The 13,543-nt window shown below is 44.6% G+C and overlaps 1 protein-coding gene across 1 annotated transcript in view; it reads left to right on the plus strand.

Annotated features, from left to right (window-relative positions):
- FAM124A (family with sequence similarity 124 member A) overlaps positions 1-12,318 on the plus strand; it is a 57,275-nt gene extending 44,957 nt beyond the window's left edge. The window contains exon 4 of the mRNA XM_017542450.1: positions 8,547-12,318. Within this exon, the coding sequence (XP_017397939.1) occupies positions 8,547-9,353 (807 nt within the window). The 3' untranslated portion in view covers positions 9,354-12,318. The remainder of the gene's footprint in view (positions 1-8,546) is intronic.
- The last annotated feature ends 1,225 nt before the right edge of the window (positions 12,319-13,543 follow it).

Here is a 13,543-nt window from a genome sequence, read left to right on the forward strand (position 1 = left end):
GACAGCATTTCACCATCTTAGCCAGGCTGGTCTTGAACTCCTGACCTTGTGATCCACCTGCCTTGGCCTCCCAAAGTGCTGGAATTACAGGTGTGAGCCACTGCGCCTGGCCTGTAATCAGCTTTTATTATGTGAAGTAGTGGGGGCTCAGTTTTCCCTGAATTAGTGATTGGAGTCCAGGCCAAAAAGCAAAAATGGTAATAAGTATCTCACACTTAAAGTTCAGAGAAGCTCCAGCTGTGAGAACAGCCACTTCCCTCTTCAAGGCATGCTGGGTGGCCCAATACAGCAAAACCAGAATATCCTTTTCCCCCTACCTTCTTACAAGGAAGTTGGGGGCACACGAGGTCAGTAGGTTGGCTTTGGGAGCACACCTCCCCTCTGCTCCCTACCAAATCAAGAGTCCCTAAACCACACTCCCCTCCTGCCCTCACCGATTGTCTCTTGTCTTTATCCTTCTGAGCCACCAAATGGCCAAGACTTGATGCTGTAGGCCTGGGCCCTAAGAAAGGAGCAGGAGGGAGATGGCCAGGCTGAAAGGGAAACAGGCAGTGTCTATGCCTAGATGAGAGAGTGGGAAACTTGGTTTAGAAGTTTGTACAGAAAGCAACTGACCAGGAACAACAAATTAAAGACAGGCCAAATCTGGCCCACCACCTATTTTTGTAAATAAAGCTTTATGATATATACCCACACACAGCAGTTGAACCCCCAGATCAAGTACCTCTTCCCTTCCCATCAGGACAAAGCTTACTCTCTGGAAAGGTGGACCAGTGCAATGGACCTAGACCACAGGACACCAAGCACAGTCAAGGGTGGGAGTTCTGTACCAAGCCCAGGAGAAAGAAGTGCAGTTCTGTATTGTACTTCCGGTATTGCCAGGTTCCTAACACCTGCCAGGCAGGAGGCTGAGGGAGTCCTCTCTGGGGAGAACTGGCAGGCTAGTGGCTGCCATATCAGACAGCACAGATATTAAACATTATTGCACAGAGTTCTATAGACAGCAGTACTCTAAGAAATAAGACTTGGATAAGGGTAAAATCTCTTTCTCCCCCCACTTTGTAAGCTTTTTATAACATACTTTGTTTTTAAAACTGTTTACGTATCAGTTTATTAAAATAAAAATTTAATTCGAAAAATGATAGGGAGACATTCCCAGAGAACTTGGACCCTCAGGTTTATGCAATGACATTATGTTTTCATAACACAAAAGTTTAGCAATGATTCTCACCTAGGGGCACTTGGCATCGCTCCTCCACCAGAGGACATTTGGCAGTGTCCTGAGGCATTTTTGGTTGTCACAACTGGGAGGTGGCCAGGGTGCTATTGGCTTCTAGTGGATAGAGGTCAGGGATGCAGTTAAATATCCTCACAGGACGGCTCTCCCAACAAGGAGCTATTCAGCTAAAAATGTCACTTGTGCTCAGCTAGAGAAACCTGGGATTAAACTGAATCTCCAAGATTCCAGTCAGGCTCCCAAATATACACATATGCATGTCATTTTTCTTCTAATGAGATGGATTCTTGCTATGTTGCCCAGGCTGGTCTCAAACTCCTGGGCTTAAGCGATCCTTCTACCTCAGCCTCCTGAGTAGCTGGGACTACAGGTGTGTACTACTGAGTTGGCTTATTTTCTTTTTAACTTGAATAATCCTCTGGGCTAGAATGCAGTAATTAGCTAAAGTTCAGTCCCATGAGCTAGCATTATACCCTCAGTGCAATAGAAAATTAAATTGGAGAATTGAATAAATTATCTGGTTAGTTGAAAAACAAAATACTCTATCTCTTGATTATTGTTCAAATAAAGTAAGAATGGGATTTTTTAATCTAAGTTACTGTTAATCATTTCTGTCAGCTGCTCCTGGTCACTGAACTATGTCACAGGATATTTCTCTTTTGGAATTTCTTAAAATCAATGATATTGAAACTCTGATGATCCTTTAATATAAAAATCAGTTCTGTCAAAAAATAATAATAAATAAATAAATAAATAAAATAAAAAATAAAAATAAAAATAAATCAGTTCGTCTACTTCTGTGTTTTACAGCCAATGAGCAGGGTAATTCACAAATTACACCAAAAATAAGTATCAAGGAAAGATGAAGAACTTATACAAAGAGAAAGCTTGCACCTGGGCACAATATTCTTTCAGTTTTACAGATTCTGTCATTAGATTTGTTGGCGTCAGCTCTGAGTCCTTAGATATCACCTTGACTTTCTCCGTTGTTCCTCCTTAAGTGAATAGCTTTTTAATATATATCAGATCAATATCCGGGTTGTTTCCTAGAACTCCTAGGTGCCCAGCCCTTTTCTTTTTATTAATAGTATCTCCTGTGATCCTTGCCACATTTTCCCGAGTCACTACTGATACAGGTTGAGTATCCTTTCTCTGAAATGCTTGGGATCAGAAGTGATCGAGATTTCAGATTTTTTTGGAATTTGGAATATTTGCATTATACTTACCACTTGGGCATTAGAAATCCAGAATCCAAAATGCTTCGATGAGCATTCCTTTGAGCATCATGTCAGCACTCAAAAGGTTTCAGATTTTGACGTATTTTGGATTTCGGATTTTGGGATTAGGGATACTCAACCTGTATTAAACAAAGCTGGTCCCTGAGGCAACCCCTCAGATATTTTTTTATTTGAAAAGTTGCTCTTTATCATTAGATATTGCTACTGCTTTCCCCAGAAATATCAGAGTCCTCATAACTTTTTTCCTGTTATAATCAAATAATATCTGTTGGTATTTATGAATTATATATGTATATGCTTACATATGTATAAGTACCTTAAAATTACCTTATATTATTTTATAAGGTATGTATTTGTATCTCACATGTATTTTTGTATTTATTCATTCAGAATTGTATTGAGTGCTTGCTATGTACAAAACTGAACATTTGTTTAAACACATAATTGCAGGGTCAGAGGTCAAGCAACCCAGTTCCTAAAAACTTTACAGCACTAAGTGAAGATTTAACAGTTAACCCAGTTCCTCTAATTATATCAATGTCTCTTATTTTTTGAGGTAATTTGTAAGTTCAGGGTCAACCGAGAATGACAGGGACCTGACGAATCGTGGCTTAATCAAGAGTGGCTTATTTTCTCTCCTACCTGTGATCATCCACAGTCCTCAGGAGTCTGGTTCACAATGGCTACTGGATGCAGTAGCAAAAAGTTTTTAAAATAGAGCAAGGGGCCAGGCATGATGGCTCATGCCTGAAATCCTAGTGCTTTGGGAGACCAAGGCAGGAGGATCACCTGAGGCTAGGAATTCAAGACCAGCCTGGGAAACACAGCCAGACCCAGTATCTACAAAAAATAAAACATAAAAAAAATGGGCTGAGCATAGTGTCACATGCCTTTAGCTCTAGCTGCTGGGGCAGCTGCAGCAGGAGGATCACATGAGCCCAGCAGTTTGAGGCTGCAGTAAGCTATGATCACGCCACTGCACTCCAGCCTGGGTAACAGAAGGAGGCCCTATGGCCAAAGAAATAAAGAAATAAACCAGAGCACAATAAGTACTAGCCTTAAAGACAAAAAGATAAATGACTTTAAGAAGAACTTCTGTTCCTCAAAAGACACCAATAAGAAAACAAGGTAAGCCACAAACTGGTTGATGATATCTTTTGCAATGCATATATCTAAGAAAGGAGTTAAATCCAGAATATGCATAAAGAGCAGGAATGTCTCAAAAGAGAATGCCTAAATAGCCCATAAACATCTAATAAGATGCTCAATATCATCACTCATCTGGGAAATGCAAATTAACAACATGATGAAATGCCATTTCCCACTAGAATGGCTAAAATTAAAGAGAATTACAACGCCAAATGCTAGTGAGGATGTGGAGCTACTGGAATACTTATAAATTCCTGGTAGAATTATACATTGATGCAACCAATTTGCAAAACTGACAGTATCTACTAAAGCTGCAAACATGCTCATGCTGTGGCCCAGGAATATGCCCAAGAGCAATGAGTGCATGTTGTTCACCAAATGAAGGGAAGAGGCCAAATGAGGCTTCACAGCAGCACCTTGAATTTTGTGTCTGGAGGTGGCAGGTGTTCTCTAAGCGCACAGACACTGGGGGCACCATGTAAAGTCATAGAGGTATAGACGAGCATGAGGTGTTTATGGTCGTTGTAAACTGCTGGAGCACATGGGTTAGGATTCTAGAAAGACACAAGGCTGAAGGGGTAGGCCGGGTCTTGTAGAACTTGCCAAGGAGTGGATTTTGCCAAGGGGCTTGTTCAGGTTTGGCTTTCAGAAGGATCACTCAAGAGGTATGCAGGGTGAAGCTAAGGAGGCTAAGTAACTCTTGGCAGGAAGCTATTGAGGGTGCTAATTATCACTTTGCTGCCATTTTGCCAATTTTGGGGAATAAGTACTTTTACTTGATCCTGAACTAGACTACCTGCCATTCTATGCAGATAATGGAATTGGTATGTTGCTATAACTGATGATTTTCCAGAAAGGCTTATACTTCCATAATGGCGATGGGAAAAGGAAGGCAGGCAGATGAGTCTAGCAAGCATTTGCTCAACTGCCATCCTGCCTAGCTCAGTATCTCTTTGACAACTTTCAAACTTCTACCTAAAAAGTCACTGATTTTACAAAACATGTACAGGCTTTGTGCATTCTTAGAGTAAACTTTGCCCTTTTCATCAAAATCATCTTCCTGTACTGACCATTCCAAAAAGACAACACAGGTTTTGCCCATGGCCAGCATCCTTAGTGAGTGTATGAAAATCACCCAAAGGAGAAGCTAAACATGGTGTTTTTCTTTAGAGCAAGACTGATTTCTCAATGTGAACCTGTTGCCCAATTTTCTTGAGATAGCCCCAAAATTTTATTAGTCCCTGTGTTAAAGTGGCCATCACAGTCTCCTTAAACAGCAGACATTGTCACACCGGTCATGTTTCTGCCGAAGACAAAACAAAAGGAGATCTTACTGGGAAAGAAGTGTGAGGCTGAGGGAGAAGTCTGTGCCCATGAACAAATCATGAGACTCTGCCAGAGTTACTGGGGGAGGGGCAGAATCACCTTTACTAGTGATTTCAGAAGAAAAGATTCTTATCAAAAAGATACCTGCACTAGTATGTTTATCACAGCACTATCCACAGTAGCAAAGATATGGAATCAACCTAAGTATCCATCAGAGGACAACTGGAAAAAAAATGTGATATATATACCATGGAACACTCCTTAACTATAAAAAGGAATGAAATCACATTTTTTACAGCCACATGGTTAGAATTAGAGGTTATTATCTTAGTGAAATAACTCAGAAGCAGAAAGTCAAATACCACAGGTTCTCATTTAGAAGTGAGACCTAAACAATGGACATATGGAATGGAATAAGAGACACTGGCACCTCCACAAAGTGGGAGAGGGGGAGGGGAAGGGAAGGGGATGAGGGCTAAAAATTATCTATTGGGTGTTCACTGTTTGGGTGATGGGTACACTAAAATCCCGGACCTCATCACTATGCAGTATTTGCACATAAGAAAACTACACTTGTACTCCCTAAACCTATAAAAAGTAAAAAATTTAAAAAGAGAAAGGATTCTGTCCATGTGCCAGGGAATGAGCCTCTTGACACCCAGATCCTTGAAAAAGATGCTTTGGCTGAGTAGCTCACCACAGACCCCTTCACTTCCCCAACTGCAAACTGCGTACACTCAAAGGTACAGGAAAAACTTTTGGATCAGTTACTGAATTCCAATCTTTTGGCGACTTTAGGGACATAACCAGATTTCCTGGTTGCCTTAAGCACATTAATTTATTTGACGCTATTCTGTTCCTTAGATAAAGTTCCTTATATAGCAAAGAAGAGAGCTTCTGGATTCCAGGGAGGCAGCTAGCCTGCACTGCTTCAAAGAGAAAGGAAGCGGTACATTGCTGCTGTCACTTGGAGCAGCTCAGGAGAGCAGCCCCTAAGAAGCTGAAAGCCAGGAGGGAGGCTTGCATGTGAGGAGGATTCAGGCACCTGTTTCACTCTGGAAAGGTCCACTGAGGGGAAATCTCGGGAAATATCTGCAGTAACTCCCTCTCAGCCTCTAGTGTTTCTGGTCAGCAGACAAGCACACAAGAGGCCAGAGATGGATCCACCACCAGGGGAACAGCACATAAAGTAGCTCCATCCTTCACATAGGCTAGTTGTCTTTAAATCCAACAAGACCCCGCTTTTAGAAACTGACCTCTTTGCCACTGGACAGAGCCAGAGAATACCACCAGATCTGCCCAGGCAACTCCTTCATGCACATCAGCTCCAGGCCTCAGGAGGGATGTGGAGGCTCCTCAGCCACCTGCCTCCTGCTGCCCCTCAGGATTCCTGCCATTATCCACAGTGCCACGCCAGCCTCCAATTCCGCCCACCCAGCAGGCAGCTCCACTGTGCATGTGGGCACCCTCCAGTGAAAAAGACCAGGTACCACCTCCCTTCAGAGCAGCAGAATGTAGGGTTTGTCTGGGTTCCTACCTTCATTATGTGGTAAAAATAAAACAGAGTACAGGTAGATTTCTGTTAAACAAGCAGAGTCATGGAAATCTCTGCAAAACTACAGAATCTTCATCCGCCATCAGTTATGCCTGATTTTAAGCCAAATTGAACAGTTCCCTACTCCCTGACAGTGGGATGATTTACATGTCCCCTGGCAATCCTTGCATGGGAACCTTGACCTTTTGCTCCTCATAAAGCAATAACCACAGAAGCTTCCTTTTTCAGGCAGATTTGAACTGCAAAATTTTTCACGAAGCGCATGTTCTCAAATAAGACTTTGAAGATTGAAGTAACAAGGTGATGCATACTTATCAAGAAAGAAAATAACGTAGGGCACCCAAGGGAATTGGCCTTTGGGAAAAAGAAGATACCCATTTTAGTTAATAAACATTGCCCCCCCCAACCAGAAACAACCTCCATACCCAAGGACTTCTTTTCTAAATAGCCTCATGACTGTTTCCTCTCTTATTTAGCAAAATTCAAATGATTAAGAAAATATGCAGAGACCACAGACAGGTCCGAGGAGGACAGCCGCAGGCCCATGTCCACATCTGTCTCCTGGGCCCCCTCTAGGTCATCAATGGAGAGGAGGTGGCTGTGCCTCCAGGAGAGAGCCTTTGTAGTATAACCCAGTCAGAACCCTTTTCTCATTTCAGGGATTTGTAAATCAGATACTATTAATATATACTATTAATATATATAATAAATATATAATTTGTAAATCAGATACTATTAATAATAGACAGTGGGTCAAGCCAGACCCACTGTCCCCAAACCTATTATTTAATTGAAAACTTGCATAGTAAGGTTGGCCTGTAGGCTTGGACACCTACCAGAGAGAGAAGCTGAGAGAAGCAGCCCCAGGTGCAAATGCGCATTGGAAGAGAGGTCTCCAGTTCTGCACAACAGAAACAGGTTACTGGTGAGCTACAGTGAGGGCTGGGGAGGGCTGCTGGACCGGAAGGACAGGCTGGGATACGACAGGGCAAAGCTGCTCATCCAAGCCCTACAGGAGCCACAGGAACAGGAGCAGACAGTAGGTAGCAGCTCCCTTTCCTGTACACAGTTCCTGAAAGTCAAAGTATATAGAGGAAGCAGTAGTTTCTAGCAACAATAGATAAATGCTAACCTCCTGATAGCCCCTCACTCATGGAGTATTTACTGTCCGGAACCATGGACCACTCTAAGATTGTGTCCTGGCTGTCGTGCATGTACTAGAATCACATCCCATGTGGATCTGTTCTGAAACTGTTTGTGCATAGCCCATCCTGATCACTTATGTCCTCTCATCAGTAACAGTTCCCGTGTCTACCAGGTGAGCTCATTGTGGTTCTTTGGCTGGAAGAAAACAAACCCTGCAAGCATTCTTTTTACATTTTGTGATAATTCCTATCTCCTTTATCCTGCTTAGCCAGCCCCATGCTCTTTTTGCCAATTTGTTGAGCACCACGGGCATGTGTGCTTTAAAAAGTATTCTGTATGGTGATAAGGAGCTGAATCTCCTCCTGGCCTTGGAGATGACTCCTCAGACTGAGAGTCTGTCTGGTGCTCTTCAAAACTCTGCTACCTCTATCTTTGCTCTAGAGATTGCAGAACAAGGCCAGGTGCAGTGGCTCATGCCTGTAATCCCAGAACTTTGGAAGGCCGAGGTGGATGGATCACCTGAGGTCTGGAGTTCGAGACCAGCCTGACCAATATGACGAAACCTTGTCTCTACTATAAAAATTACAAAATACAAAAATTAGCTGGGCATGGTGGCATGCACCTGTAATCCCAGCTACTCGGGAGGCTGACACAGGAGAATCACTTGAACCCAGGAGGCGGAGGTTGTGGTGAGCTGAGATCGCACCATTGCACTCCAGCCTGGGCAACAAGAGTGAAACTCCATCAAAATAAAAAAAAAATTGCAGAACAAAATTTCTGGTAATGCATTATTGCCATGACATTGCCAGGAGCTTCCAGTGATTGGTAACTGTGTTTCCTAATGCATTTAACAATTCCCATCCTGCACTAATGTGATCTGCCTCTCCCCCTACAGGCACAAAGGGTGCACAAGAAGTTTCCCAAACCTGGCAGAACACTTCATTCCTCCGAGAAGAAACGTCATTCCACTCCTTTACCGAGCACTGCTATACCAAGCCATACACCTGGCAGCAGCCAGCAGTCCCCACTTGACAGTCCTCACCCGGGGCCCATCCGAACGGGCCTGCCTCCTGGGCACCAGCAGGAATTTGCCAGACGAGCCAACAGTAGCCCCAACCCTCCCTGGTCTTTCCAGAGAAGCAAGTCCTTGTTTTGTTTGCCCACGGGAGGCCCCTCCCTGCCCTCCTCAGCAGAACCACAGTGGTTTTCAAACACAGGTGCCCCAGGGCACAGGGCATCAGAACGGAGGCATGGCCACCTCCTCTCCATTGATGACCTAGAGGGGGCCCAGGAAACAGATGTGGACACGGGCCTGCGGCTGTCCTCCTCGGACCTGTCTGTGGTCTCTGCATATTCTGCCCCCAGTAGGTTCTGCAGCACAGTGGAGACACCCCTCCCGTATGAAAGATGCAGCAGCCACTGGGCAGCTCACAAGGACTCCAGGGACGGACCACTGCCCACTGTCAGCAGGGTGACCACAGAGACCTCCTGGGCTTCCCTCCCTTTCTTCACCAAAAGGTCTTCCAGCTTGTCAGCAACAGCCAGTGCTGCTCCCCCAGCTCCCAGTGCCTCCCCCATCACAGACTCCTCTCCACAACTCCCATGCGATGCCCCTAGAGTCAAGCAGACTGATGGAGACATGCCATCACCTGTAGGGTCGGCTGACCGGGGGGATAATGACCTGGAGGAATTCTACATCTGAATGTCCTCTGCTCGTGTTCTCGAAACACACAAACTCAGGCCCCACGGCCCCTCTGGCCTCTGAGCGCACCAAATTCTTCATGATCCATTTCCCAGGAGCCCGTAACACATTTGCCTACCACCCTTAGCTGGGGGTGGTATGTCTCTAGGGACACAGCAGAAAAATACTGGAATTTTTATGCAAATAAATTCTCAACAAACTTAAGTCATAAAATATATTTTTTGAATATTCAGCATTTGAGATATGGTTTAGTAGGTTTATACAATTTAAATGGTTTATATAATTATTTGAAATGAAAGAAGACCTAGTCAGCCAGAACCAATTTGGCAATTTTTCCATGGTGTGAAGGAAAATCAATTAAGGCCAAAATGTTGAATGTGGGAGAGATACTAAGTGACTTGTATGAGGGATTACTGCATAATAATGTAATGCACACCTTACTGGATTCTCCATATATTTACATTACCAGAGAACAGTGGCCCCAGGAATATTTAAGCACTGCTTATAATGGAAAAAGTCAGCTTGGTAAGTAAACATATCAAACATACATAATTCCTCACTTTGAAGCCACACAACACCTGAAAATCTGGATTTATACAAAAGTGGTTAATGTATTTTATAAAGATTTAGCATGAGTAACAGAATCTTGGTGCATTTAAAATATGTGAGTTCCAGAACCTAGATTTGCATACACCTTTTCAACAGCACATTCACTGGAACGGATGAGGGGCTTCAGAAGACCACTGTACTACCTGAATTTATTTGGATCACTGAGGAAGAGTCATTTGTTGCAATTACAGAATTATAGGCCATTAAACATCATGGGTAGGTAGTCTTAAGATTATTCAACTTTCAAAAACCACAATCTAAGGGCTATATTAAAATGACAGGAGCCACACTGTATACTGCTTTCTGCAGTGACCATGCTGGGTCACACATCCTATGTCTCTCGTTTTTAAATGATTGGGAATATTTTCACCAGCATTTTTATCACACAGATTTATAATGCCATTCTCCCCGAAACGGGAAACTGTACATGAAACGCTCTCCTGAACAAACACCAGTGCACTGCCAGCCTCACATGACTGCATGGGAGCTTTAATTAACGCCGGAGCTGGAGCCCAACGACCTTGGCTTTTCCTGCCTGTTATCTGCTTCTGCCATGGCGTGAATGGTATTTGAATCTCACCTCCCTCTCACCCCAGTAAGGGTATGTTTGTTTACAGCTCCAACCTCAGCAATGCCAAATGCTGGCATCGGGGGCAGTGCCAAGCTGTCCCTGGATACTATTTACCTTTGAGGAAGAAGAGCATGGGTTTGCCAAGCTCAATTCCCAGTCTGGTGCTCCTTGCTTGAATTAATCATGGCACAGTGTTCATCTCTCTGGAAACGCCCACGCCAGCCCAGACACAGCCTCAGAGCCCTTTCCAACACAGCCCTCCTGGCAGCAGTTAACCATCATCAGCCTTCAGCTGAAGCTTCAAGTCTTTCCCATCCTGGTAATGAGCGCCTTAGGTCTTGCCCCAAGCATCCTGGACTCTCTAACATGCAGAATTGTAATATTCTGCTCTAATTTAAAACATATATAGTCTCCTCATTCAGGACCAGGGGTAAACTTTTTCTGAAAAGGGCTAGATAAGAAGTATTTTAGGCTTTACCAGTCATACGGTCTCTGTTGCAGCTGCTCCACTCTGCCACTGTAGTATGTAAGCAGCCACGGGTAATATGTAAATGAACAGGAGTGGCTGAGTTCCAATAAAACTTTATTTATTTATTTGAGATGGAGTCTCGCTTTGTTGCCCAGCCTGGAGTGCAGTGGTGCAATCTCGGCTCACTGTGACCTCTGCCTACTGGGTTCAAGCAGTTCTCCTGCCTCAGCCTCCTGAGTAGCTGGGATTACAGGCGTGTGCCACCATGTTCAGCTAATTTTTTGTATTTATAGTACAGACGGGGTTTCACCATGTTGGCCAGGGTGGTCTTGAACTCCTGACCTCATGATCCACCCACCTCACCTCCCAAAGTGCTGGGATTGTAGGTGTGAGCCACCGTGCCTGGCCAATAAAACTTTATTTACAAGAACACCACCTAGTGGGTAAGATTTGGCCCAAGGGTCATAGTTTATTATCCCTTGAGCTAGGCTACTGCCTGAGGTTGATTTAACATCCCCAGCTCCAGTCAAGAAAAATTCTGTCTCCCGCTCACTGCTGCTGTGGTGTGTCATGCCAAGAAAATGGGCTACTCAGGTCAGACTAATGACTGCAGAACCACAAGGCTCAGAACAGGAAGGAGCCTCTCTCTGCCAAGCTGATTGCCAGAAAGCCACCAGCATTCCACCTCCTGCCCATAAATGGGATTGCTAGTCAATAGCTGATGATGAAAAGCCACGTGCAAACATTAGGGAGAAGGAGAAAAATAATTCAGAGGTGATGATGCCGCCTCCAGTGAATAGGGAAGCCAGTTCATCAGTAGCAAAAGTCAATGAGGCAAAAACAAATGGACTAACGGCAGAGGGCTGGCTCCTTCTGGCCTCCTCCCTCATCAGTGTCCTTATTTCAGTGTGCTCACATGCTGGCCTGGTACTGCTTTAGAGTGCCACTCTGGCCCCACCCTTTCCTAGTGACCTGCCCTCATCACAGTCCAATCTACCAAACTGAGTGATCCCAAAGGACATCATAGACACCATTTGAAAGGAAGAAATGCAAAATGTTGCCCTAGCATCAGGTGAGCAGGGAGAGGATGCCTACTGCAGGCCGTATGGGAAATGGCAGTCACTCCACGGAGGGGGGATCACAGGAACACATTTACCAAAGCCTTCCCTTCCACTTCTGTCCATTCCAGTAGCATCTTCCTCATCCAGAAGGGCTCCCAATATTCTCTGGAGGATCCTGACTCGTTTGAAGTATTATCCTTCTGAAAGATGCTGGCACATAGCAGGTGCTCAATAAATGTGTTCAGTTGAAAAATATTGAGGTTGTCTCATAAATTATTTCTCTCTGTATGTATTAGGCACTATAGTGTAAGAAGTCTAGATTGTAGCCCTGGGTTATTGTCACTTAATGGAGCCCTGTCTCTTGTTTCCTTGGTCGTGCACTTCCTCCAGCATTGCCAGGGAAGGGGGCATGTTGGTAAGTGCTCTGGTCCAGTTACGTCCCATCCCTTATTTGCCTCTTTTCCAAGTAAGATCCCCCCATCCCCAAATTACTGCTCACAGTCTTACTTTGGCCGACACTAAACACCACCTAGTGTCTGCTTTAAAGAACAAATCATTCCCTGTCTGTTCCCAACTGACTGGCAAGTCCTACAGAAATCATCTTGGGTCACCTCAGCTGGTTAAAAGGAGCATAAAAGGAACTGGTGGAAGCAGTGGGTGAGCCACCACAGAGACTTTGTGATATAGGAGGGTTGGCGTGTGCTTGAACAGACTGGGTTTTAATACGGCTGCTCCTTGAGCCCCTGAGTCTGAGGGCAGGGAACAGTCACAGCAGAGTGTATTGGACTGCACCACCCAGTGTGTATGTTTACTTGGAATGAGCTCCTGGCCCCAGTGGCCCCAAGTAAATCAGGAGAAATACAGGTATCGTCCTATCACCCTTTTTTTTTTTTTTTTTTGAGAAAGACAGGAATCGCTCAAGGAAATAAATAGTTTGGTGGAGGAGGAGGAATTGCTGTTTGTTTGAGACAGTGTATCACTGTCGCCCAGGCTGAGTGCAGTGGCACAATCATGGCTCACTGTAGCCTTGACCTCCCAGGCTCAAGCAGTCCTCCCACCTCAGCCTTCTGAGTAGCGTGGACTACAGGTACACCACTATGCCCCATTAATTTTTTATTTTTTGCAGAGATAGAGTCTCACTATGTTGCCCAGGCTGGTCTCAAACTCCTGGATTCTAACCATCCTCCCGCTGCAGCCTCCCAAAGTGCTGGGATTACAGGCATGAGACACCGCACCTGGCCTGTCTTTCTACTTTCTGTAGATGAACTATTTCTCCAAACTGTCAGCCAAGAGGCACATGAATAGACTCATGGAATTCCTGTAAGAGATTTTTAATGACAATAAAACCAGCTGTGGACAGCTTTTCCCTCCCCATACCCTCAGACTGGTATCAGTGACCAGTTCTGACCAGTGATCCCTGGGTCTGAATTTCAGGAGAGCAGTAGAATAGCTGAATAGCCACCCTGTCCTTCTCCGCCCC

This window comes from Cebus imitator, unplaced genomic scaffold (assembly GCF_001604975.1).
Source record: "Cebus imitator isolate Cc_AM_T3 unplaced genomic scaffold, Cebus_imitator-1.0 Scaffold145, whole genome shotgun sequence".
Lineage (NCBI taxonomy): Eukaryota > Metazoa > Chordata > Mammalia > Primates > Cebidae > Cebus > Cebus imitator.